The 26,354-nt window shown below is 43.2% G+C and overlaps 2 protein-coding genes across 3 annotated transcripts in view; both read right to left on the reverse strand.

Annotated features, from left to right (window-relative positions):
• The window catches only part of LOC143319885 (ras and Rab interactor 2-like), a 32,110-nt gene extending 16,997 nt beyond the window's left edge, over window positions 1-15,113 (reverse strand). For both annotated transcript variants that reach the window (XM_076729136.1, XM_076729137.1), the window contains exons 1-2: window positions 14,998-15,113; window positions 7,203-7,356 (exon numbers count right to left, since the gene is read on the reverse strand). In XM_076729136.1, coding sequence (XP_076585251.1) covers window positions 7,203-7,271 — 69 coding nt within the window. In that variant the 5' untranslated portion in view covers window positions 7,272-7,356; window positions 14,998-15,113. The remainder of the gene's footprint in view (window positions 1-7,202; window positions 7,357-14,997) is intronic.
• A 1,385-nt stretch (window positions 15,114-16,498) lies between these two features.
• The window catches only part of LOC143319598 (sodium/potassium/calcium exchanger 3-like), a 46,499-nt gene continuing 36,643 nt past the window's right edge, over window positions 16,499-26,354 (reverse strand). Inside the window, exons 8-17 of the mRNA XM_076728695.1 lie at window positions 25,291-25,316; window positions 25,142-25,195; window positions 24,907-25,040; window positions 23,195-23,355; window positions 22,333-22,603; window positions 22,075-22,241; window positions 20,831-20,945; window positions 20,523-20,635; window positions 19,982-20,047; window positions 16,499-19,128 (exon numbers count right to left, since the gene is read on the reverse strand). Coding sequence (XP_076584810.1) covers window positions 18,976-19,128; window positions 19,982-20,047; window positions 20,523-20,635; window positions 20,831-20,945; window positions 22,075-22,241; window positions 22,333-22,603; window positions 23,195-23,355; window positions 24,907-25,040; window positions 25,142-25,195; window positions 25,291-25,316 — 1,260 coding nt within the window. The 3' untranslated portion in view covers window positions 16,499-18,975. The remainder of the gene's footprint in view (window positions 19,129-19,981; window positions 20,048-20,522; window positions 20,636-20,830; window positions 20,946-22,074; window positions 22,242-22,332; window positions 22,604-23,194; window positions 23,356-24,906; window positions 25,041-25,141; window positions 25,196-25,290; window positions 25,317-26,354) is intronic.

A 26,354-nucleotide genomic window follows, 5' to 3' on the forward strand; every position in this document is an offset into this window, starting at 1 on the left:
TGTCTCGAACAAAGGGCAGGGAAATGGTTAGTCACAGTTCCTGTGCGTGGACATCATTTCCTACAGGCAGGAAACACGGAGGGAAAGCATTGTCAAAAAATGACCCACATCAACATCCACAGTGAGTGGAAACATTCGGCGTGCTGCAGAGAAGCACACAGAACAGCTTTCAGTGTTTCCAACTGAAGTCTTCAGCCCGGACAACAAACAGCACAACAGCATGAAGACGTCAGCTTGGATCCTGTGTTAAGCACCAATTAGTCAATGACTGGTAATGACTGGATGTGTATTAACAACAGTGTAAGACTGTGTCTCTGTACTGTATTCCGTTTTAAACCACAACTATTTGTGGATCCTGTGATGACACAGATATGGAATGTGTTTCACAATCTGATAGCAGCCTCACTAAGCATACCGAAAAGCTGTGACACGTTTCCTTTTTTTAGGACAAAAGGAGAAGCACATGGATGGATGTAGTGCAGAAAAAATCAACGCGACACAAGGCCCAATTTTCAGTGTAGACTTGTTTATATTTTGGTACTATTAAAGTACACCAATTTAGCTATTAGCAGCTCTTGTTTGCAGTGTACCCATGGATACACAGACAGCTATTACTGGATGGCTTTGATACTGAAGAAAACTTAAAAACATGGTGATTTTCACCCTAGTTTTGGAGTCATAAGGGAGGTTGTTTTTCTTTGACTTCTAAGTGGATTTATAGACGTTAATTTGGACATGATGATGTCCTCGGGAAGCATAAGTCACACTGAATCTAAAAATGTGTGCATCATGTGTGTGTGTGTTCAGACTTGACTGATTTATTTTGACACAAATTGTAGCCATCTGGGTGAGTACCTTAATTATATTACGATTTATTGTGATTTCTGTGTCACAGCCTTTGCTGCAGCTGGAGCTGCAGACCAACAACAACAACTAACATTGCTTTTAGAACTCAAGCATGCACCTGTCTGTTTCACCTCACGCAGCATCTTTGCCTCACCTCTCTCCCTCTCCACCCCTCCATCAGCTCGTCCACACATCCCTCACAGCTTGAAAACCTCTGGTCTCCAGCAATGAAGGATATGAGAATACACTATGGCAGAATTTATTCCTAAATCAGCACAATTATAACCCCCAGAAGGACTCCTTAAAAATGGTTGAAAAAATACTCTGATGCATAAAGACGGAAACTAATTGCTTTCATGTTGTTGTGTTTCTTTCACCCTTTTCCTCATTCCCTCATTCCACAGTTTAGAGCACCCTCGGGGATTCAGAGCCTCCTCAAACATGTCTGAGTAAATGTTGAAATCTGGATGCTTTACACTGAAGATCTGGGTCAAACAGTGCAAACAACATGGCTTCCTAAGGCTTAATTACGCATTATATTCTTGCATCTGACCACAGAGCACAACATAATGAAGACCAGAAATGTGAGGCAATCAAGGCAAAGTATGTCAGTACAAACAGTACACGGAAAATCTATGTCATATTATCAGCATTGCCGTGATGTGGTTAACTCCACCCATGTAGTGCAAAAAAATATACACAAATACCACCTTTAATGAAGAGTTTCTGTGTCCATTACACATTTCAACCTGCAGGTGGCATCCTTTTCCAAACTTTCCTCCACCAGCTGGGCTCCAGGCCAGACCACAGTCACCACAGGACCCTCTAATTCCCCCCTCGCAGGACTAAGTGGAGCCAGCTCTGTTAAAGCCACAGTCTCTCCTGGCTTTGTGTCAGGTCAACACTCAATCATACAACATGAGTCAACAAGATAGCTCCAGAGTTACTGGAGCACTGAAAGTTGTACAGTTCAGACACAGACGGGGATGCTCAATGTGAGACCCAGTGAAGACAGGGATGGCTACTAGAGTCTCGACAACTGACCAGCAGTGGAGAAGAGCCAGCTCTGACGCGGCAAAGCTTCATTTTTCCTGTCAAAAGCAATTAGGAGCCTAAAACCAGATGGTACAGCCAAAGTGTCGGCTTAAACTAGTACTGCTAGACGATGGTTGCATCCTAAAGAGGGAAATATTCGGAAAATTCTGTCCTGTCAGCCCTCTCTATAATAACAAAGAAGGATCCTACAAGCTGTTGACAGAGATAAGTTTCTGGATTACAAAATGCCGATTTACACCAAAAGCTTGTTATGCATGGAACTGAAATCCAAGCAGCTGGAGATCTATGAGTCAATTTAAGGACAAAAGCAAGGTTGGATTACCAAACAGGCATACCTGGCAACTGCTACAGCCAACCCCAGGTTCACTGTGTGTCAACGTGTTTGGAATAATATGATTAGCTGAACATTTGTCTGAGAAGACGCATGATGAAACAACCAACACCCAACGATGGTCCTGCTTTATTACCTTACTTCTTACCTTTATTACCTTACCTTCTTATCTTTAGGCCCTGCTCTGCATAAGTGTCCTTGTGTCAAAATCCAATTTGTGAGTGTCTTTATGCTAACATGCTACACGATCCTAAATTAACTGTGTGTCTAATCATATTACTGTCCATCAGTATTTGACATACAGCATTGGTTGACGACTGTGTAGTACAGTAAGGCGACTCATTCAGCTGAGGTTATAACTATAGCTTTACTGAATGCATTAACTAAATATAGTCAGTTAGTTAATCATGCTGAACAGCCAAGGTATGTTCTAGGCATTAACCAATGTGCAGATACCAATCATTAGCAATCAAGGACACAGATGCCCAATATCTGGAGCCAAAACACATTTACAGTAAAAATGAAAATCTTAGAGCCAAAGCTTAAAACAACCAGTGATGGAAAGTACATTTATTCATAAGCACATTTTTGAGGAACTTACACTTGAGTACAATTTAATCTATTTTATCAGCAACTGGATAAGATTCTGATAACTGGGCAGGACCTTCATCGATCCACCGCTCTTATGTTCATACAAAGACTCAGCAGGATGTGCTACTTACACACTTTCATGAGCTTGTATATAAATGAGAGATGGACACATCAACAGTTGTTGATCATGATCTATTTTTTCGTTATCTGAACAGCATACTGTACAGGGGATTGTACAGTATGCAGCACACTGCATTCACCCTTTAATATAGTGTTGCAGGTTGATGACAATATCACTGCAGGGCCTCAGTTCCAGCACAGGGACACTGCACACAGGGAGTGCTCATGGAGTTTGAGGAGTCCAGCTGCTCATTTTAGCCTCAGAGCCCCGTGAAGGGTTATTAATCCAGCCATGGAAAGAAGCAGAAAGATAGTTATTACTTTCTGTTAAGAGACAGGCATTGAATTATATGAATGAAAAGGGGGAACAGGTCCAGAGGAGGAGACATGGGAAATTCCTGAGCTATGAAATGAAGGTCAGTGAACACGAGAGTTGCTGAGTGACTGGGTCTGGGCAGAGCGCCTTGTGGAGCTCTAATGGTGGCGCCCATGCAGGAATTATTTCACACTGATGACTTTGAGAGGAAAATGACCAATATTCACAAAAGCAGTCAACAACAAGAGTCTGTGATTAACTTTTATGAACCTCGACAACTTCATTCATCCGGTTTGTTCCCACTCTTTATTGATGTCAGTCCCCCTGCTCAACATATGGGTGCACAGTTAGCAGAGAGGCACAGCTCACACACAGCTCAGTGTGTGTGTGTGTGTGTCTGTCTGTGTGTGCACAGAGGTAAGTGATTCTCTGCATGGGCTGCTGTTAAAGCCATGGATGGAGTCAATGGGAAACTATGTGTTTGGTTTTGACACACACACACACACACACACACACACACACACACACACACACACACACACACACACACACACACACGCACACACACACACATGCGTGAGTGTTTTCACAGGGTGAGTGAGGACGGAAAAAACTGCAAAGGAAATTAAAAGCCAGACAACTTTCAGTGTTTGTTTCTTAGTTCATTGTTGATTCAGGTCTAATAGAAGGTCTTTTTTTAGCTTCGAAAGTGGCTTTCATTTATTCATCTGCAACACACTGTGTGAACTCAGTTGCAGCCAGGTGAAAGTTAAACACTTGCAGGGAGACAGAGTGTACAGCCGAAGCTCTTGTCCACTGCATGACAAAGAACAGGCCCATAGCTGCTCAGGCTGCTCAGTCCAGGATGCAACATGTGTTGTGCAAAAATGTTGTGTTTGGACTTTTCATTAGCTCTAATGGCAGCAATAAAATGATGTGATGTCACGCCAGTATTATCCTTAAGTAAAACTGGTGGCGTTGCTAAACTTATAGGAGCTTTCTGTTGATCTGCTGGAGCCTCAGAATGGCACAAATGAAAGCAAGAGGCTCTGATGAAAGATTGCTGGGAGGTCAAAGGTCAGAGTGTCAGTCCAGCTAACATAAATTCTGCATGTTGCTCAAGGACACTTCAGCAGGGCAGACGCTCACCAGCACAGAGGGGTGAAACTCCAGATGCAGAACAGTCTACCTCACTGTATCGTCACTAAGATGCCACACAGACCAGCAGTGACCAGAGCTCACACACTGTAAAGCGCATACATACAGTCTATGGTGCGCATGTGTTATTTGGCTGGCAGGACTTGAACGATAACGAAAGGCTGACTCAGACAGCAGCAGCAGAGGGGAAACAGATTTAGCTCATTATTTCACCAGAAATAGACCAGGAATAAAGCAACAGAGTGTTTTAATAAAACAAGAATATGTAATCTGAGACTGCATGAAAAAAAAGTGCTGTGGTAAGTGTTATTTTGATGCGCAAGCAATGGCTGTTGAGCAACAGGGATGAGAATATGTGTGTGTGTGCGTGTGCTTGCTGTGAGTGATAGTGGAAGAGAAAGAAGAAGAAGAAGAGAGAGAGAGAGAGAGAGAGAGAGAGAGAGAGAGAGAATGAGTTTTATTACGCCTGTGAGTGTGATTGTCAGGCTGCCAACAAATGCAGCTGCCATTTCCAGCACTCCTTCAATATATGGCAGAAAGAGGAGGAAAACTGTTGAAAGACAACTCCACTTTTATGTTTCATCAATCAACACTCGATTACAGCTCCTGAAAAAAGAAGAAGAACCGTGCTCAGTCAGAACTAACAAGGTGGGAATTTGAAGCAAGGATAAAAACTTGACAGGACAAAATAATCCTTCAGCGCATGAATCCATAAATTCTCTCATGAATGCATAAGAAACGTTCCCAAGAGACACAGAGCTCATTTTTGTAATGTAAAGGTTCTGTAGAGTAACATCAGACACATTTTATGTGAATAATGTTTGTTTAAGCAAACAACAGCTGATAAAAGCTGTACGACTTGAGTCAGCACAAAGGCAGAGATCAACTACTGAAGCCTCGAGAGAAATGAAGGTGTTGTGTGTCGTCTACCAGTTATTCATGTTTGAAAAGTGATGTGACTGATGATGTCACAGGACCAGAATGAAGCTAATCAATCAGTCTGCTCAGTGCTGACAGTGTGCAGGAGCTGATTTTTGGCCATATTTACACTGACATTAATCCAAAATGAATCTAATAGATGTACATGAAAATGTGACGTGAAGCCGGATTAACCACACTGAGTCATGTTCACATCTCTACAGTCAGAGGGTCAGATTACAGTCAGGGGACACGACAGGCCACAACAACCAGCACGGGCAGGTTCACGAGACCGTCGGGGGTAGCTGAGCTAGCACTACCGCTAACAAGCTAATCTGTTCTCTGCTGTCTGAGCACGATTGGCTGCCTGAGCTATTAAAGTGTTACCTCATTACATCAAACTGTGGGTTTGACAAACAGTGTTTTTGTATAAGAACGCCATCTTCATTATGTGAAGAGGAAATTCTGTTGATGAGGAAAGCTCCATTGTAATACTGAAACTGGAAAAAGCATCTTCGTGAATATTTAGAGTGAAATTAATGTCATTTTTTTGGAGGGTTTTGACAACTGATTGTTATGATTATTAATAATAATAACTTTATAACACATTTCATAGAGGAACTGCAGCTCAAAGTGCTTCACAAGAAAGAAATCAAATGCAGTGCTTCACGTAGAAAACACAGAACGGACATAAAGACTGAATGTTAAATAAGATGGAGAACCAAACCCACTTGATAATGACAGTAAAAGTAAGATAGAATAAGGATAAAAATAAAGAAAAAGACAACCTATAAAACCAAAGAATAAAATAATAAAATATAGATAAAAACAGAGCACACAGAATGCATAAAATCAAGTGAAACAGAACAATTTAAAAGAAGTGCAGATGTGCATCAGCGCGAGGAAAAGCACAAAAGTTTCAGACCTGAATCAGGAAGTCAGAACTGTTTTTAGCTGTCTTTTAAAAATAATCAGCGAGCTGCTTCCCTGATATCTCCAGGCCGTGTGTTTCAGAGCTTTGAGGTGTAATGGACAATGGCTGCCTCCCCAAATTTCTTTCGACTGGTGTCAGAAACCTCCAACAAACCAGCAGCAGATGATTGCATTGCTTGGTCCGAGTCCATTAAGGGCTTTGTATGCGAGGAGCAGGACCTCAGATTAGTTTGCCTCATAATTTCTGATTTGTTTGAATCCCATTTTGTTCAAACTAAAAAGAGTTGATGGAACAAAGAAACACACCTCATCACATCATCACATCATTGACAAACAAGCGCCATCCAGACTTTTTACTGTTGAGAGTTTTTCTCACTTCCCAAGGACAGCTGCTGTGCCTTCTTCATCATTTCACTGCACAAGCAGACGAGCTAGCACGGCTAACAAAAGCTAGAATCCCGATGCTTTCATCTGTCTCCATCCACCATGTGACCCTCCTACTGCAGGTTGCAGTAGTCTCATTACAGTTACTGCTCTAGTTTTCCTTACCAGGATCAGTTTAGACGGCTCATTTATGTGGGATAAAAAAATGTAATGACGAACATGTGAGTTACTAAAAATGGATTATTTTAATATAACTGCAGGAAACAGCTTGCAAACATTTCAAGATAGTAAAACACTGTGTGTCATAACGTCAGATTCTGGTCACAGCTACATTTTGACCCCAGATGCAGTCTCTAGGTTTTGTTTTTGTGGGCAGTGTAACACTTGTGATTCAGCCTGCTGTTTGTGAGTTGTTTCCTGTCCTAAACACATGTGGAGTCAGCCGTTCCCAGAAAAAAAAAAAACTGATGTTCCACAGGAAGTGATGTGCTATACATTACCGAGCGATCTCTGGAAAGTCGGCCAAGTCGTCCGACCATCAGCGCTTACCTTAAAGAAGCTGCCGCTCCTGTCTGTGAGGCCGCTCGGGGGATTCCTCGGCGGTGAGCTGGAGGCCATGTTGTCTTCCTGTCCACTGGACTGGTTAGCTCTTGCGTCTGGGTGTGTGTTTACGTCTGGGACGGCGTCTGCAGGGGCCAGAGCTCTGTGGGTCAAAAACACACTTCAGCTGTGGCGCAACCAGAGGAAATTCCTTCTTTGGCCACAGCCAGTATTATGGAGGTGCTGGTCTGCTAGAATGCTTTCACTGTGACTCTCTGTCTCTCCTCTTGCTGTCTACACACTCACCTCCCCTTCTCCTTTCACTTTCCTGCCTCCTCTCTCTTCGTTTCCCCTTTCCTTCGCCCCTTCATCTCAGATAATTGCCTCAATCCTTTTTCATCTCATTCCAGTCCTCAGCTTATTTTTGGCCTGAACGGCTGTCCTCTCATTACCTGTCTCTCCTGTTTCCCCCCTCTCTCACATTGTCACACTCTCCTTTTTTTCCTACATTTTGTTCCCATGTCCTCAAACATACAGTAGAGAATTCATTTTCCATTTGGAGAGCCTCAGTGCCAGCACAGCTGCCCTTCCTTCCCACCCATCACAGCAGAGGGTTTAGGGCTGTGGTGCTTCGGTAAGACTCCACGCTAAGTCAAAGTCTAGTGGTGTTGAATGACTGAAGCTGTATTCTAGCCTTGGCTTTGTGTTTTCGTTTCCCTTTCCCTTTCTGTCTCTTCTGCTATCTTTAACTCTGTTTCTCCATCTGTGCTTGATTTGTTTTTGTCCTCCCTCTTTCTCTCCAGCCAGGTTACGACCAGTAGGCCAGCCCTTCCCTTCCTGGCAGAGGTTCACAGCTCACGCAAGCTGGGGAGATGCTCCCTCCGTCCACACACGCACTTTCATCTCACACAGGAAGGAAGCCATAACCCCCATCAGCTCAGGCTGAGGGGGAGGAAAGAAACAAATAGAACGCTGACAAACATGGCAGAGAGTCAGGAGTCACTTTCAGACAATCAAATGTGAAACTATTTCTAAACACAAACTTTAGCCCAATGGAGGCATGAGTAAAACTCCAAACTGCTCACTGTGGTAACACACAGCACAGCACAGGACTGGAACAGACACTGACTCCTGAAACAACAGAGCTTTTTAGACTCTCTTAGGTCACTCTGCTGGTTTTATGACACGCCACTTTACTGCTTTGAGTCACTATTACCATTTTCATCAGCCTCTATCCAGCAGCAGCAAGCGGCAGATTCCAGCAAAAGGGCTCTGATAGCCTCACCACGCTGCCGGCCCGGCAACAAACAGACAAAGCTGATGTATCAGAGGACATCACAGCACTGCAGCTCCACAGAGACTCCACTGAGAGACTTGGCAGCGTCCTCTGTGTATGACTTGTTCCAAATAGTAAATACAAGCAATCCAGCTGCTTACTGACAACATCAACAAGGAGGTTAAACTGTCTCTTATGCTGCTTTAGAACAGTGCAGCATGTGAGAGGGGACTCTCACAAGACAATAAAAAACAAGCCCAGATCTCATCCGTCACACACTCGTCTCTCAGCTCTGATGCACATTCACCTGTTACACATGACCACAGAGACAGATGACCCACAGCCAGCTGCTGACCTGTGGATAGAGACAGCTGATCTGAGGCTCAACCAGGTTCAGCATCTACCATGCAGGAAGCTGAAGGACATTGAGGGAGACACCGGGGAAAACGAGGAAGATTACATTTATTAAGACGCACGTGGTACTCACCTGAGTTTTTCACTTTTTCTGACTAAATAATTACACAGTCAATTGAAAAATCACAGATGACAGATTAATCGATAATGAAGATAACTGTTAGTTTCTTAGCAGGCTGCAAAGAACAACTGAGGTCAAATAACTGCTGACTTTGCTTCATATCTGGTGACCTGTGCAGAGACTGCACTGTTTCCTGACTGTCTGAAAGCAGAGCTGAGAGTCTGGCAGCTTGGTTTCATTTCCACAGTCAGACAGAAGTGGAAGAAACAAAGACATAGAGAACCTCAGCGAACCAGGGAAAAACGAAAGGATGAATTGTGGGAAATAGATCCCACTGAGGAAATTTCCTGGAAATCAGTTCGCGATGACTCTTTGACTTCTTCTGCTCCTAATTGTGTAAAAGATCTGAAAGTGGCGAACGTGCCAAGCAAACCTCTGACAGTAAGTAAATATAATTCCACATGCATGATAATGAACCAGAGAGCTTGCTTGTAGGAAACAAGATGACCTCCCACCAGGGCAGCTCCTATTTGCGGCTCTAATTGGCAAAACCAACTGTGGGAATGTCCTGAAGCCCCTCGCCCCCACCACCGAGACACTCAAATCACATCAAACTCTCAACTAATGCCACAATTTTATGCTCAGTCAGTGCACACGGACCACTGCCTGTCTCTTTGTGTGTAGCCTGTGTGTGTGTGTGTGTGTGTGTGTGTGTGTGCAGCCTCAGCTGCAGCTAAACAAAGACACATCTGAGTGTGTACCCCTCCCTCACAGAACCACAGAGAAGCCCCCTGGCACTGCAGCACAGAGACACACTGTTCATAAGGTAAACACACACACACACACACACGCACATATGTTGATACATTAAAAGGCGTAAACTAGCATATAAGACATTTACATACACAGTTAAACATCAAGACACGGACACATGCAGAAATACATTCTCCAGTTCATAAAGAGAAACAGACACAGGAAGAGCACACCCCTCCCCATACATACACACGCTCCATTGTGTTTGACATAATAATAATAAAAAGGGAGACAGCAGGACTTCATTAAGCTCTGGTATTTGTGTTTTAAAGACCACGCTCATGGTGGGACCCTAATTTTCTCTCAGTGGGTGTCACGCTAGCTGTGAAGCTGTGCTGTCCTATATCAGCTAATGAATGGCTTCAGTGTTTGATGGCAGTGAATGCAGACATGTGTGTTCTCAGCGGCACTCCTTTAAGTCTGCTGATTCATTTCCTTGATTTACTTTACATATTAGAGATTAGAACTCATCTAACCTCAGGAAATGTTTTATTAACCGTGAATTCATAATTAATAAGGGGTTAAAGAGCCTTTATAACGCAGGGGCGTCAAAATCTCCTTTTGAGGGTCAAACCTGAATTTTAACACAGGCCACAGGCCAAGAGCAAAACACTTATTGTATTGTTGAGATGCAAATAACATGTGAAGAACATGTTAGTCTACTATTTTATGTCATTTACTTTATTCCTGAAAAGTATTAGCTTTTCTGTATTGTGAACTGCCTCACAGGGTGGATTAAATGGTGCTGTGTATACGAGCTGAAGGCCGGACTGCTGATGGCACACTATGACAAGACTTAGAAACAAACAGCAGTCGATCCTCAGCTGGCAGCACATCACAGCTGACTGCTTTCATGACGAGCTGATTTGTGTGCCGCAACGGCGAGCACATGTCACAAAGACAAATGGTGTGTTTTTATGGGGAACTGGGGCATAAAATACCTCTGAAAAATGTTATGTATCTTCAGCAACAACAACAACAAAAAACTAGCGATCTGCTACAGATTGTATGGAGCTCAACCACCAGGCTTAACAGTGAGGGGCATGACCACATGGCCTCCATGCTGTATGTCTGACAACATTTAAAGACTTCTGTCATTGATGTTTCTTGATTTTACTTGAGTTGTCTGTCCACATCTTTTATGATGTTTCACTGTACTTTTTAAACATCAGTCTGGTCCTGGTCTTTTTTTTAATTTTTTTTATTACCCTTGGGTTTTACTTTGTCGCCTTCAAAGTCAAAATGACACTAATGGCTAACAGGCTGTCAGCAGGCATCTCCTAAGAACCATGAAAAAGTCATGCAACTGTACTTTTCTTTTGATGACAAGTATGATCTGGATCAGTGTTTTCATAGGAACATTCAGTCTAACAGAACTGCTGACCCCATCTGGGATACTTAAAGTGCACTGCAATAGTGCTGCAAGCGCCCATCATGACCTGCCTGGTGTTGATGCTATTCCCCACCAGCCTCTCTGCCCCGCCCTGCAAAAACAAACCAAACCAACAAACTTTATCTGTTTGTTTGAACTGTCAGGACAACATGAAGTGCTGCTTCATGTGTCGCTGGTGAGCTCCAGTGAGGAGTGTTAGGCTGACAGGGCTCCATGCTGCTGTCAGAGAGCAGAACGTGAGGAGGGGGCTGCAGGCAGCTGCACAAACCCACTGCAGATAAGAACTCCCACACATGGCTCGTGTTATTGCCCTGAGACGGACCACATGATGGTGTGTGTGTGTGTGTGTGTCCACAGGGAAGAGAGTGTTTGATTTTAATACACTGACTTTTACCATTTAGTTGAAAAACGACAAAGGAATTCTTTCAATGATGAAAGAGTCTCAGCTGCTTTAGACATTTAGTTGTGATGGTTAAGGTTAGAGCTAAGGGGCTGGGTATGCATTATGTCAGCGAGTGTCCTCACAAGGATAGAAAGACCGACTTTAGTATGTGTGTGTGTGAGAGAGCAGAATTTGGGTCAGTGGTTCTCTGTGAGTTCAGCTGAACCGACTGGCCCATGTTGTGCTGGTTAGAGAGGAAACACTTGGGTTTTTAAGAATATGCAGGAATCTGATCACTCGTCTTTTTCACGCAGGGATAGAAGTTTGGAATTACTTTCATTTTTTCCGTGAAATGTTTATGGACCTTGTGTCAGTCAAACACCAACGTGACCAACTGCCTAACCTCTAATCACAGCTTTAGAAGTCCTGCAATAGCAACGTGCCAACGCTCAGAATCACCATCAAATAACTCAACCCTCACGTATAATAAGAGAGCTTCTGGCTTAAATCATGGTGAGAAACCGTGTCAGGCACCAGCACCGCCCAGCCACAACTTTACGCAGTAAAGGTCAGCCGAGAAAAGCCTGGGCTGTTTTCTCCGGGCTACTCCCCTTTAAATTAGTAGCAGGAATACTGGATCAAGCTGAGTATCGAGCCCAGCGCGGGGAGTTGGGACGCGTCTGTGCGTCTTCAGATTTAAAAGGAAGAGAGAGAGGAAAGATGGAGCAGATGGGAACTTCAAAATGAACAGAAAATATTTTAATTACCATGCTGAGTCATGGAGGAGATATGGAAGACAACCAAAGGGTAAACATACACCGGAAGGTGGATTTAAATGACTTCAGCCTGAGCCTGGCTGAAACCGAGGCTGCACTACCAGCCAGGCACAGTGAGCAGCTGTCCTGGGGCCACACACCCTCAGGGGCCCCAAAAACCCCACGTTCCCTCTTTGGCAATGAGAGTGTGGTATTTTGATTTATGTTAAATTTCCTTTTGAATATACACAACAAACAATATCAACGATATCTTGCTGAGAGTTAGATGAGAAGATCAACAGCCCTCATGTCTGTCCACTACATATGAAGCTACAGTCAGAGGCTGGTTAGCTTAGCTTAGCATAAAGACTAGAAACAGCCTACCAGCACCTCTAAAGCTCACTGATGAACACATGAATATGAGTGTTTCTTCTTTTACTTTTTGACAGAACTAAGGCTGCACTGAAAACCCGCACAGGCGAGAAACTTTTTTTCATAAAAGATCTCTGGAAACATCGACTCACTCTACTTGTACGATCACATGGAAACTGAGGGCATTTCCCACGAGTCCAGCTTATCCTGATAACAAGAAAACATGGAGGGAATTAGCCGAGGGCACCAAACATCCAGGACTATCACTCCTTGCAACACAGAAAACAGGTCTTTATCTTGCAGTGAGTCTGCAGGAGGATTCTGGAAATACCTCAGACCAGCTGTAAAAGTTGGGTTTTTCAATCAGCCCTGCTCAGAGGCTCCTCCATTTTTTACGGTCTGGTTCAAATACCTTCATTATTTCTGCTGATATTCATCTCACATGGTGAACGTTTCTAAATAAACTTGTGCTTAATCACATAATTACCAGTGACAGCTAACAGAGCTGGGGTGGAGCAGTATTCCAGCTGGTTTCTGGAGCTGTGGACAGAGTATGGTGAATCTGTCATGCAGTCTGTGCAGTGAGTGGGAGGAGTCGGGGGTCAACTGGAGCCCACAGCTCATTTTAGCTCCAGGGCCCCTCAGCTGGTTAATGCGTCCCTGCCTGGACGGGATGGAAGAAACCATTTAATCCAGTCAAACTATGATTATTAATAAGGTTTTTGGCAGATGCATACCAGTCGCTCACCTACATATTCTGACTGCATGCATAAAGCTGATATTCAGTGTGTTTCATTTCCTGGCCTGCTGCAGGATCACAGCAGACATCAGTGTGGCTCCTGTGAAAGCGTTCAGTGTTAACATCCCCCACAGGGACCGTTTATTCTCACAACGGTAACCTGAGTGGCTGCTTCCTTGTCCAGCCAGGATGACATCACTGTTCACAAACTCGCCGACTTCTCAGTTCTGCCTTGAACTTCCAGAAAAGAGATCTCTGATGGGGGTTTGCTTTCAAGTCTAAAGTCAGAGTTATCACACACAGGTAGAGCAGAAACATCAGAGGCATCTCTGGAGGATGACAAAACAAACGTGCCTGAAAGACAGCAGATGGACTGTGGTCACTGTGGACCAAAACGACAGCAGCTTCATAATGCGAACCAACTACTGACGAGCTGCAAGTTCTCCATTATTTGTCACTGCAGCTGGTTCGTTTCCCCATAGCGGTCTGTAACCGTGCCAAAAAATCCCTGGTTTAGCAGTGAAGCTAATCTCTCGAACAGATTCCACAGAAGATTAATGAGGAAGCTGACCCCTTCACTCCTCGTACACAACATCAGCTAACTGCTCGTTTAGAAAAGACAGAGAGGCCAGAAGTGAGCTGCAGGAGAGCACGTTATGTGCTGTGTTGAGTCAGGTTCAGACAGGCCCCACGTGTTTCTGAGGGAAAAACATCACCTCTCAGAGTGGTGCTCGGGTGGAGCTAAAGCTCTCCAAAGTTCAGGTGTTAACAGTGGAATAAAACCTCTGACAGACATGAGTGAATATTTTTAATTTACTTTTTTGTAAAAATGTATACTTCCACTTGGTGGCTATAAGAAAATCATTATTCCATCAACAAATGAATGTTTAGGCTGCAGTTATTTATGTTTTGTCTCTTTAAGTTATGACAAGTGAAAGGAACTGTTCAAATCCAGTTTTATTCCTTCTTCTTGTAACAGTTTTTATAAATCAAACGGGAGGGGTCCAAAGAAAATACTAACAATTTCTGCGAGGAGTCCTGTTATTCCTGCAAATCATTGTGCACAGTCCCTAAAATGAGACCAACCTGCAGCATAAGGCCTGGAGGAGGTGAAACATATGGAAGCTGTGTCCTCTCCTTTGAAGCCCTGTCAGACTGTGCGTGATGTACAGCCCTCACATGTGTTTACTTTGACTGGAAGCTTCATGTCATCAGTGAAGACTGGAGGTATTTTCAGCGATGCTTCTGCAAGAGGAAAGGAGCAGCCTAACGGAGCAGGAGGAGGCACGCAGACCTGCAGATACCAGCAGGACATGGCTTCAGTCTGTATCAGCCAACATGCACAGAACTCCCAAAGTTTACAGCTGGAGCGACTCAGCACAACTTTTTGCTGCACCCGGTCCTGCACGTTGCACGTTGTGGATCAGGTATTTGAGTGTTTGCTACAGACAGACAGACAGCAGAAAGTCTTTCTACAGGAAAACCTTCATCCAAGCTGTTGACAGTATGTCTGAAAACTCGACGTTTCCGTGCGGAGAAGCTGCGGGTTAGAAGCAGAAATAAAGATGTCGAGTCAAGCAGACGAGAACTTCTACTGACCTTTAAATCGTCTCCAGCTGCTTCATTAAATGCTCTTGCTCCTCCGCTTGTGCTCCATGAGGAGAGAAGGAGCCTCAGTGTCCCCGAACTCGGTGGGTTACATGGTTCAGTGTCAGCCAGAGACAGAGACCTCGGCTTTGGACCCCAGCTCTGAGGTGTGACGGCCCCTCAGGAGGAGGACGGAGGAGAGCGGCGGTAATATGACGCCTCCGCCTGATTGGCTGAGGAGGTGGCGGCCATTTAAATTCCTCAGACCAGTCTGACATGAAGAGCTGCGAATCAGACGAGAGAGCAGCCAAAGCATGTGTGTGCAAGAGGAACTGTGATTGTAAGATGCGCTTATATGCACACTGATAATGTGTGTGTGTGTGTGTGTGTGTGTGTGTGTGTGTGTGTGTGTGTGTGTGTATGTGTGCAGAAGTAACTGTGTATTGTTTACTTTATTTTCATTCTGTTCTAATTTAATATTTGTGTGTCCTCTCTCTCTCTCTCTCTCTCTCTCTCTCTCTCTCTGTGTGTGTGTGTGTGTGTGTGTGTGTGTGTGTGTGGCATTAAGGAGCTACTACATGTACATGTAATTGTTGTAAAATTGTAAAAGAACAATGAGAACTAAAGTAAGACATGGAATCATTTCTATCTTTATATGCCTGTATCAGTTGTAATTAATGACTTTATTAGTGGTAAAGAAATAATTGGCATAATCATTTGCAGGCTTATGATTTGTTCGGCCACTTCAGCAGAACAAGCAGGAAACACAACGCTGACACACTACAGCTTTAAAGTTGTTCTGGTGAATGTCCTCGAAAAGCTGCCTTCAGACGCAGAATTCATTTGGATTTGCCACCTGTGTCCACCAACCCCTGAGGAAAACATCAGGCTCAAATGCTCGCTGTGTTCACCAGCTAGCTGCTAACTTTGTTTATCTGGCCTGTGGTGCTGGAGAGTGAAGTTCAGTCAGCGCTGAAAGATGCTAAAATGCTTTGACCTGAGGGAAACCGTGGAGTCCAGTGATATTTCTAAATGGGTTTATCGCACTGAGGGACTCGTCTCACATTAAACATAAAATGACCCACTCATGTAACAGCATTGATTGGTGCAGCTTGTACAGGAACTCGTTTCGGGTCACCACATTTACCCTCCTACAGCACGGCACTTCATCAGTCTGACCCTCTATAAACGATGCTTCATTAGAAGATGACACTTGAATGAATGAATACTGAATGCTAAAATAAAGCCATCAAACTTGATCTACTTTTAACATGTGTACACCATGACTGCCTGAATATTAGAGGTACAGTCAGCTTCACATGATAATTGGTACCATAACTGTAAATATACAATAGAGAAGTTTTAGCATCTTCAAAAAAAAGTCAAGTAAAATACACTGAGTATACTGTATGTCTGACTCTAATAATAGGATAACTTGCTGTCGAGATAAACGGGAAGTTAATGATGAAGTCACAGGTCCAGTGAACAGCTCATAAACACATGAGAAAATTACTTGTGTATGTAAATCAGTTTATTGCAAGAAGACCACTGGGAACAAGGCAAACATCTGTCTCTCCCTCTGAGCTCTGCCCAGAGGTCCTCGTCAACAAAAATGAGGATTTACAAACAATTCAAAAGACATGAGCATAAAACGACATTAATTAGCTGAAAACTAACTGTTGGAGGCCTACATTCTAAATACTGTATATATCTCAAATATAACTGCTCATCAGAAGTTATTCCAACATCTGTGTTTATAATAGCATATCCCTCTGATATGTACAGCATAATCAAGACAGTGCCTTTTTGATCTTGGAAATTCATTAAAATTACACACAAAATAATCAGAATTATGACAGAGGCATGCAAACCGACCAGTATTTGTCTCTAGTAGCCTACCTGAAAATATACCCAAACCACTTTTTACTGCGTGTGTAACAGCCACCTCTGAGGGTTTAACACAGCTCTACAGCGCCCTCTTGTGGCTGCACGAGTAGCATCAACACCTCCAGAGGACGCTTTTAAAATATCTGCAACTCTATTAACATGAGAATTCTCCTTCAAGGTAAAATAAAAATACATATCTTCCACATTTTGTTTGAACACATGCTGAAAGAGAGTGGCAATACTGTTGACAAAGGTGTTTTTTTCTTTCTTTTCTTTTTTTTTTTTTTGGCTCAAATACAAGCAGGAGAATGGCCACAAGCGTTGCTTTTGAAGCCTCAAATACAAGGGATGGCACAAGAGTTCAAGCACTGTGTTTAAAGAACAGTATGTTGTGAAAGTTAAAAGGGCGGCGCGCCATCAGCACGCACTTCCTGTTTCATCTGAAAGTGAATCTTTTACATCTGTGATTGATCACTAATTCAACATGCCAGAGGATTAGCAACAGCCACCACCCATGTGTTTGGACCAGTGCTAAAGATTGCATTTTCAGTCCATCTCGGCAACGCAACCCCTGCTGTGCATCATCGTCAAAAACCACGGGGTTTGTCCCAATATACAAATGTTGCATTATCTTTCCAAACTATACAAAACTTATAAATTATAAAGTTCTATTCTTAAATATAAACAACATCAAGTCAGTTTCCAGTACTTAGATTATATATTAGATACAGTACATTGTACAGCTCCGACGTCACGTGCGGAGAACGTTCCATTTGATACACTGTACATGATCCAAAGGGCTGAAACTGGTGCTTAGACATGATCTTTGAATAAATTAATTCATAAATAAATCATGATTATGTCTTCCCAGTAACAGTGATGTCCTTGGTTCCCCTCGAGACACACGCGCACGCACGCGCACGCACGCGCACACACACACACACACACACACACACACACACAAAGACTTTGCACTCGAGCTGACTCTTAAGTCCAAATCTACGACTCTTACTCCTATTCTAAAAATACTTTTGGCTTTAGGAAGTAACAATGTTATACTCAACTCAGAGACTAAACTAATTCTTTATTATCGTACAAAGGGTCTACCGTCTAAGGGGAACTGGAAATTCAGTAGTTAGATGTTTTGAGTACCTGTAGAGGCTTTGCAATGACAGAATAATATCTCTAATCAATAAAGTGACAGTGCTGGATGTCAGTTCCAGGGAGATCCCTTTCCTATGTGGGTTTATTAGAGCAAAACAAAGCCCACATCTACTCGGATATGCCTGTAGAGAGAGAGAAACAAACAAGAAGAGAGACTATGTGAATAGTGTTAAATATCTAGACATTGCAAAGCTACAGTTGACCTGTGGCGAGTACAGCATGCTATGTTGGCTGGTACTGAGCACGGGAGACATGTCGAAGCATTGTGAGTGTGGTACTGTCAGACCAAATCACGAAGGTAAAACATAAAATACGGTGACTGCCATGGGATCGTTCAGCTTTGTGAGACTGATCCTGTTGTGCATAAGAGAATCCCATATATCAACTAATATTAGTACTTATATAATCCTCAAATATATACAGAGAAAGCCAGTTTTTACTTAAAAATACCTTAATCGTGTGCTTATATCCAAACTTGTACAAAGAGTAACAAACAATCCAGCTAAAAATCGCTGTTAGCGCAGGATTTCTCTCTTTCTGCCAGTCAGTCAGTTACAGTAGCAGCTTCTTCACCAACAGTAGCCTAAGTGTTGGTGTTAATACAGTTGAGTTCACTCCGGCCAACCTTTCGGTTCATTAGACGATTGGCAGCAATCTCTGCTGCTGGGACTCTCTTTTCACGCCTGCTGTGCGGTCCCAAAAAAACCAAACTTCCGGCGTCTTCTCTCCTGTGTGTATTGCACCAAAGATAAATCATACAGAGCTCTATTTTTCTATTTGAAAAAATAAAAGGTAGGACTTGGTTCCAAGGCGCAGAGAAACTGGAAGCCAGGTGAGGATTCCTCGATTGACCAGAGGAAGAAGAAGAAGATGAAGAAGAAGAAGGAGAAGGAGAAGAAGAAGAAGAAGAAGAAGAAGAAGAGGAGGAGGAGGAGGAGGTCAGTGGATGTCTCGACACATAGGAAGGTTGACAAAGATGAAGACGTTGAACTCGATGAGGATGGAGAAACAAAGAAAGATGGCGTACAAGATGAGGCAGGCCAAGCCCAGTCGCCAGTCCAGAGTCCATTTGTTCAAATGGACACCGAGAACCTACAGGGAAGAGAGACTGAATCAGTGACACCTTCAATACAGCAGAGAACGAGCAGGGCAGAGGGTCGAGCAGTGGAGACACTGGCCCCAAAGGTCATGGCTGGACTCAAGGCTGGAGGTTAGGTTTCAAAGCCATGAACAAGTAACTTAAATGGTCAGCGTGCGTATTAGTAGTGTATTGGCTCTTCATTGATCTACAGGTGGCAGTAATGTGCCAAGGATGAATGTATCAACAAAGGCAGAGAAGAAGAAGACTGAAAACTAGTACACATGAAAGTAAACAATGCTGGAATCAAGAAACACTCATGGAAACGTTCTATGAGGAGGGAAATACTCTCAACACACTCGTTAGACCTCAGTGATTCACACAGAGCAGTCTGGTGACTAACACTGACTGTAAACTAACTTTTGTTTGTTGAGAGAAAACTCCACAGGCCACCTTGAAGCTGTCAGTGCTCTGCTCACTCCTCCTGTGGGGAGTGATGAAGTGCGATCCTAGATGCCCAATATAACTGCTGTACATATTCTACATTGAAATGATGATCCATTCCACATGAGTTGCTTCCTTTTATAATTTCCCTCAATCAGATGTTGACAGATTTGCAATAAACAGCTAAACAGAACTTGACGTTCAATTTCACAACACGAGGCGATGCTGAGCGAGTCTCAGTGTGCTGACTAACAGTGTGGACAGGATTTCATTGAGCCAGCCTGGCAATTAAAAGTCAACATGTCATATTCTCTGTGTAAATCTATGGCTGGATTCCAAACTAAGATGTTAGATGAACATGCTTTAGCACCCAGAATCTCCCTGACAGCCCAGCTCAGTAAGTTGTAACAGTCTGGTACTTACTGTGACGAATACTGAGGCTAGCAGAAGTCCAACAGAGAATATGAGACCTTTGCTGTTGAGATGAACCTGAGGACACAAACAGAGATTAGAGTATTTTATTCACATGAGATATACAGCCAGGCGTCCCTGATGGCCTTAAAATGTAGTTTTGTTTTGTGTGTTTTTTTTTTTATAAAAGTCAGGTCCAAACAAAAGAAGGCAGAGGCTTTGCTCTGTTCTAACACACACAGAATCACTTCCAGTAATTATGCAGCCAGGGACCTTCATCACACCTCTTCTAATTTCTTTTTCTCGTGCGAAGAGAGATCAGCAGGCCAATCAACACATAATATCTTCTCAGTGTACGGTGATAAACCGTGCCGTGGCCGTGGCCAAACAAATATTGTGTGGTTGTGTTCGTGCACGGCGCTAATCTTAAACTCCCTCACTGCTCTGCGCTGAATATTACAGACTATTGTTTCCGTCCTTCATGAGCACAGCTCTGTTCTATTCTGGTCTAAGTCTAGCAGAATCTCCTGCGGCTGAGCTGAGAAGCACTCACGTTGGAGCCGTAGTCGATGCAGAGTGTTTGCAGAGCCCAGGGCAGGCCCAGGCCCACCAGGATGTCAAACACATTACTGCCTATGGAGTTGGAGATGGCCATGTCTCCCAGACCTGAGGCAAGGAGAGTAACACTGTCAAGGTCTGTATACAGTCAGGAGACAAGTCAGTTATGACAAGCAATACTCTGCTGTGGACCTCCTTCTCTTAACAGCATTTCAGCTTTGTTTCACTCAACACAAATACTGATGTTAACTTCCTGTGTCTTGTTGTTCCTGAGTTTGTGTGTGTGTGTGTGTGTGCGCACACCTTGTCGTGCGACTATAACACTAGCCATGCAGTCTGGGACACTGGTGCCGGCTGCCAGGAAGGTGATGCCCATGATAACGTCAGGAATTCCCAGAGTGAAGCCGATCACAGTCACCTGAAAACAAACACGTGTTGTCTCCATGCACTCTTTTATCTGTACTGTAGTTCTGCAGTGCACTTAATCAAATAAAATATTTCCCACCTGGAATTAACTTACAGTAGTTTAACAGTTTAAAGCACCCCCAGTATAAATACGCTAATACAGTTTAGCACAAAATGTACACCGTCTGTCCATCGGTGGTCACAGAAAGCATTCAGTTTCAGCATGTTCATCAAGTGAAGAACAACACCAGTCTCACTAAGGGACTGTACTAAAATGACTGGGCTGGGGGGGGGGGGCTGAGCATTACATTTTCATTGCTGAAAAAAGTAAGACCCTCCCTAGTCTTGTTAATATTGTCATTACCCTTGAAAAGACACAATCCCCTCCCACAATATGTTGAAATAATCCAACAGTATTAACAGTTTGTTTCACTAAAAGTTCATTAAAACTTTACAGTGGTGTGCTCCTATTTAAATCTTTATACGTCAATGGAAAAATCGTTTTCACATCTGCACCAAATCTCAAATCATAGTGGAAATAAGTGGAATTAGTCATTGACAAACTTATTACAAACACTATAAAATAGTGCATCCGGAAGATTCCAGCCATCGATTTTTGAACCAATGAACGATGAAGCTGTTAGTGCATTCCCAAATAATAATAATGACATAGATAGAAATTCAAATTCTCCCAGTAAAATAAGTTACCAATGTGTTATGCTAAGCTTACATTATATTACAGGCTAACATCTCACTTTACTGTAGTTCTGCTTTCTCTTATGATGCAGATTTAAGTGAGAGCAGCTGTATGTTCGTCAATATCTTGTTCATTAATATTTACAAAGATCCTCATCTGTCCAGCTTCTTAAATCTAAGTCAGTCTTATATTAGCAACTAGTACAATCTGATAATTGTTGTTGACTGCTCTGTATGTGGCCATACACTATTTTATGATGTAACTATTTAATTATTTCCATTTTTTAATTCAGAAAGATGAAAAAGATCAAAGAATTGTTGTGCAGTCCCTATAGCTAAACGCTCTCAGAGGATACTATCTCTCAGTTTCACTGAAGCAATTCTAACATCTTTAAAGATCAGGATGTGTTTCCAGCATGTTAGTGGGCGAGAGCGACTGCACTGACCATCCAGACCATGATGTAGGAGAGGCCAGCGATCCAGATGGTGGCGGTGAAGAAGGAGACCATGAACCATCTCTCCCAGCGGCGCTTGGCACAGTTGGGCACAGTGCAGAACAGAAGCAGAGACAGCGGCCACATGGTCATCCACTTCAGCTTGTTACACACCCCAGCTGGACAGATAAGGACAGAGACGATGATGACTTCAGTGACAGCTTTTATTGAGAGTGAGCATTCTGTTTGAAGATGTCTCACGTGCTGTACCTGGAACTTTGAACGGCACCAAGGGGCCATTACTGTCATCTTCCCCCTCTCCTTCCCCGTCGTTCTCATTGTTCTCATTGTCCTCATTTTCATTCTCTGTCTCATTCCCAGACTCCAGTCGCTGAAGTCTGCACCTCCCGTTCAGACCCTGCTCAGCCCCGCCCATCCCATTCTCTAAGCCCCGCCTCCCCTGCGCCCTGGCGGCTGAGTCAGAGTCGCCATTAGTGATGCGGTTGACTCGAGTCTCAGTGGTGTTGATCAGTCTTTGTCTCTGGAAATAATTAGAAAACATCATAACAGACAACGTCACGCTTTGACTACGACACGTCCATGAACACATTTGGACATTTTGTAATGTTCTGGAGCCTGACTGGTAGTGAGTCACATCCATTTGAGTCCCAGTTAACTCTTCAGGTTTGTTTCATTTTTTTATTTATATTACAGAATTCAGATATCTGTCTGAAGCAGAAGTTAATGCCCTTTTCTCTTCTGTCTGTCAAAAGTCCAAATTTGGTTGTTTGGTCTGGATTTACCTCCAGACTGTAGCCTGCAGCAGACAGGTGCCTGACAGACAGTGTTGGCTGTAACATCCAAAAGAAAATTAACATTCGTTCCACTCCTTCTTCTGTTGAACGCAGACACTGTTATTTGGTTTGTATTTATGCTAAGACTCTGGTTTGGCAGGGATTTTTCAAAGTAACTTAAGTTGACAAAAGTATTTTCTCTCGAGGGAAGCTTTGCTGCTTTTCAACTTTTTCCAATTTGAAAGAACTTGTAGCATGAAAATGTGCAGAACTCAAGATAGAGTCCAACACAGTGTACACACGCATGTGAGTCCATGTGCAGTTTAGTGTATTTGTACCTCATTGATAAGCATGCGGGAAGCCATGGTGAGGCGGGTTCTGGGGGAGAAATGACTGGTGATCATGATTCTCATGCCAGCCTCGGAGAAAGACAGCTGGTGGGGGTACGCAGACAGCAGCTCGTCCACCATCAGCACCGATGGCTTACAGTGGAAGTTAGCTGGAAGGAAATAACAAACACGTTCGTCTGACAGAAGCACTGATTGTTTACTTTTAGGCTAACTGAAATCGATTAGTCATCCTTCTTAAAAATCATGTAAAAGTGATTTTTGAATACATTGAAAACATTTTTCTTACTGTTGGAGATGCACATTTACTCTCCTCGTGTCTCAGTACCTGACAGTTTCCGCTTGTGTTGCTAATGCTAGCTTACAAGGTTCACACTGTTTGGCATCTACAAACTGATTATCTTTCAGGTAAGTTTTTAAGAAGAGTGTTCAGTTTGCTCCACCTTACCAGCTAATTATCTATCATGCCTGCAAATTGACATTAGCAGTTCACTTTTCGTTTGGGAGGACATTCAGCCAATGTGGAACACAATGTGTCCTTGTTTGTAGATAATTAGACACATTACCTACAAAGCAAATGTGGGTTATAGTCTGTGGCTGCTATAAACACACACTTTCTGTGGACTGAAAGGACACACAAAAGGCTCTCATCTGACGTCAACCATCAGCTGAACCAACTGCCACCCTGGTTCTCTTCATCACCTCTGCGGCAGACCCCAAGGAACAAGTTAGCTGGGGCAGCACAGATACAGAACAAGAGGACGAAGCAGGCAGAGCTGAAGAAGGGTGGAGGCTGGAAGGATGTGTGCTGGTCTTGAAAGGCATCTCGTGCTGGTCTCCTCTGTTAGCTGTTGCTATGTTCCATACTATGAGTGCAGAGAGACTGTAGAGTAATGTGTGGATGGTTAAAACAGTTCCTCCTTGAGACGGTAGAGACCCTGGAGATTTTCCTTATCCTTCTAGTGGCTGCTCCCACTGAGCAAAATGCAGTCTGATGTAAACCATAAATAAAGCCATGGCAGAACCAAAGGCATTGGCAACATCAAAGGCAGGGAATCATGTCATGCAGGACTCCCCTGGGCACAAAGCAGGTTTACAGGCAGATACACATCCATCTGCACCATCTGTATCCCACCACCATCAACTGGGCCAACAGGAAGACTACTGTGAGGAGTCTCCTCGTCCCTGGTCTGCTAGGAAGGCAGAACTGGATGCAAGGTGGGCAGTCACCTCTCTAATAAGCAGCTGAATGCTCCGGTTGGTGACGAACAGCTGTTCAGTTTACTCAAGTGAATTCTGTCACAACATCATTGCTGGTTTGTAGGTTTAAGAGTGTCTGTATGGAGGTGGAAGCAGGACTCAGAATGTCATCAAGTAGGTAAGTTCTTCTTCACAAACAAAGACATCACAGATTTGTTTGTGGCCATCATCACACCACATGCACAGCCCAAAACCTGGACAGCAGGGTGCAGCTCTAGCATTGAAGATCTATGCTGGCAATTATCCCAGGACAAAACAGACAGAACTTTGTCGATAAAGTCATCCGTGACTGTCTTATCCTGGAGCTGAACAAAAATAGATGAGGAGTGGTGCCCCAGCTGCCTCATATTTATGTAAATTTCAGTGCGCAGAGATGAGCAGCTCAAACCTACATAGTCCTGTTAGAGGGCAAAGCCTGTGTAAAATAGAGCAGATTATGTTACCTTTCTTGAGCAGGACTGCAGTAGCATCACACGTGACATTATCCTCGAGATCAGTGCTTCCAGTCAGCCCATTGGCCAGATTCAAAGAGCTCTTCTTTCGACGGTCAAAGTAACGATGTGCCCTGCCGTTAAACCTGGCAACGACAAATGAATAAGAAGGGGCCACAGCTTTTTAAACCAAAGGCAACTGATTGGTTAACTGCAGACATTAGCTGTTTCTGATGATGACACTCACTTCATGATGAGGATGTAGACCACATACATGAGGATCAGGACGAGAGACTCCCACCTGCACACAAACACAAGGTCAGTAAAATGTACAGTAATTCAGTATGTAAAAAACATATGTATATCGAGGCAGCTACAGAAAGTATCATTACATACCAGCACACTTTCTCATCGTAGATAAACTAAAAAGGCAAGAAAAAGAGGACATAAAAGGACATAAGACGGAGGCAGAAATTCCAAATAAGATTCATTCTGCATTTCAACATCAACTCCACTAGAGGGCATAACCAATCCAAAGCTCAGACACCCAGAAAAAGGTCAAAGTGTGACCTTTTGGTTCATTAGACCTAATTTAAAGGCACTGAAGAAACATTTTTTATTTTCCTCTGTAGCATGCTGCTCACTGAATATGTGAAATCATGCATTACGCTGTGACACACTGCCATCACCACGGTGTGCATGTTACGAGCGTGAGCTACGTTCTCTCTCTCACACAGTCCCAGTTCCATACTACAACTAACTGCATGTACAAAATTAAAGTCTTTAGAGTGCACTGTTTTTGCAGCTTGCATGCAAGAAATGAATATACTTTGTTGTTATAGTGGAAATAATACCATACATGCACTGCTGGACTTCAATTTACAACTTTGAACATTAATGCCAGCTAAACTGCAAAATGTTTTTCTAAACGTTGAATATCTTCTGTCCACAAACATATTCGTCATATTTTCATTTTTTGCAGCTGTAAATAGAGTCTGCATTTCAGTGGTGGAGGTATTCACATCCTGTACTTCATTAAAGTATCAAATCAAATCTTAATGAATATGATTTATTATTTATCATTACCATTTGCATAAAATAGAAATGCATACCTCAAAACTGGACTTAAGCACAATGCTTAGTAAATGCATTGGTTACTTCCTACCACTGATCCATTTCCATTGTGCATTGCTTTGTGTGACAACAGTGGCCATCAGCACACTCAAAAATGTGTGTTTTAGTATGCATATCAACGTTTTTCAGTAGACCGGATTTTGTCCCTTTTCCAGTGTGAACACACTGCATACTCCAAACCTGCTGAGAATTAGATGTGTTATGGATTTAACACATTATACTCCATAAGTATAACATGTTTTACACACACTTTGCTGGAGTGGCGACTGCTGAAAAAACCCACATTTATAATGGATGTACAGCACCTGTGTGTTTGTATCGACTCT

Source organism: Chaetodon auriga, chromosome 4 (assembly GCF_051107435.1).
Source record: "Chaetodon auriga isolate fChaAug3 chromosome 4, fChaAug3.hap1, whole genome shotgun sequence".
NCBI classification, from domain to species: Eukaryota; Metazoa; Chordata; class Actinopteri; order Chaetodontiformes; family Chaetodontidae; genus Chaetodon; species Chaetodon auriga.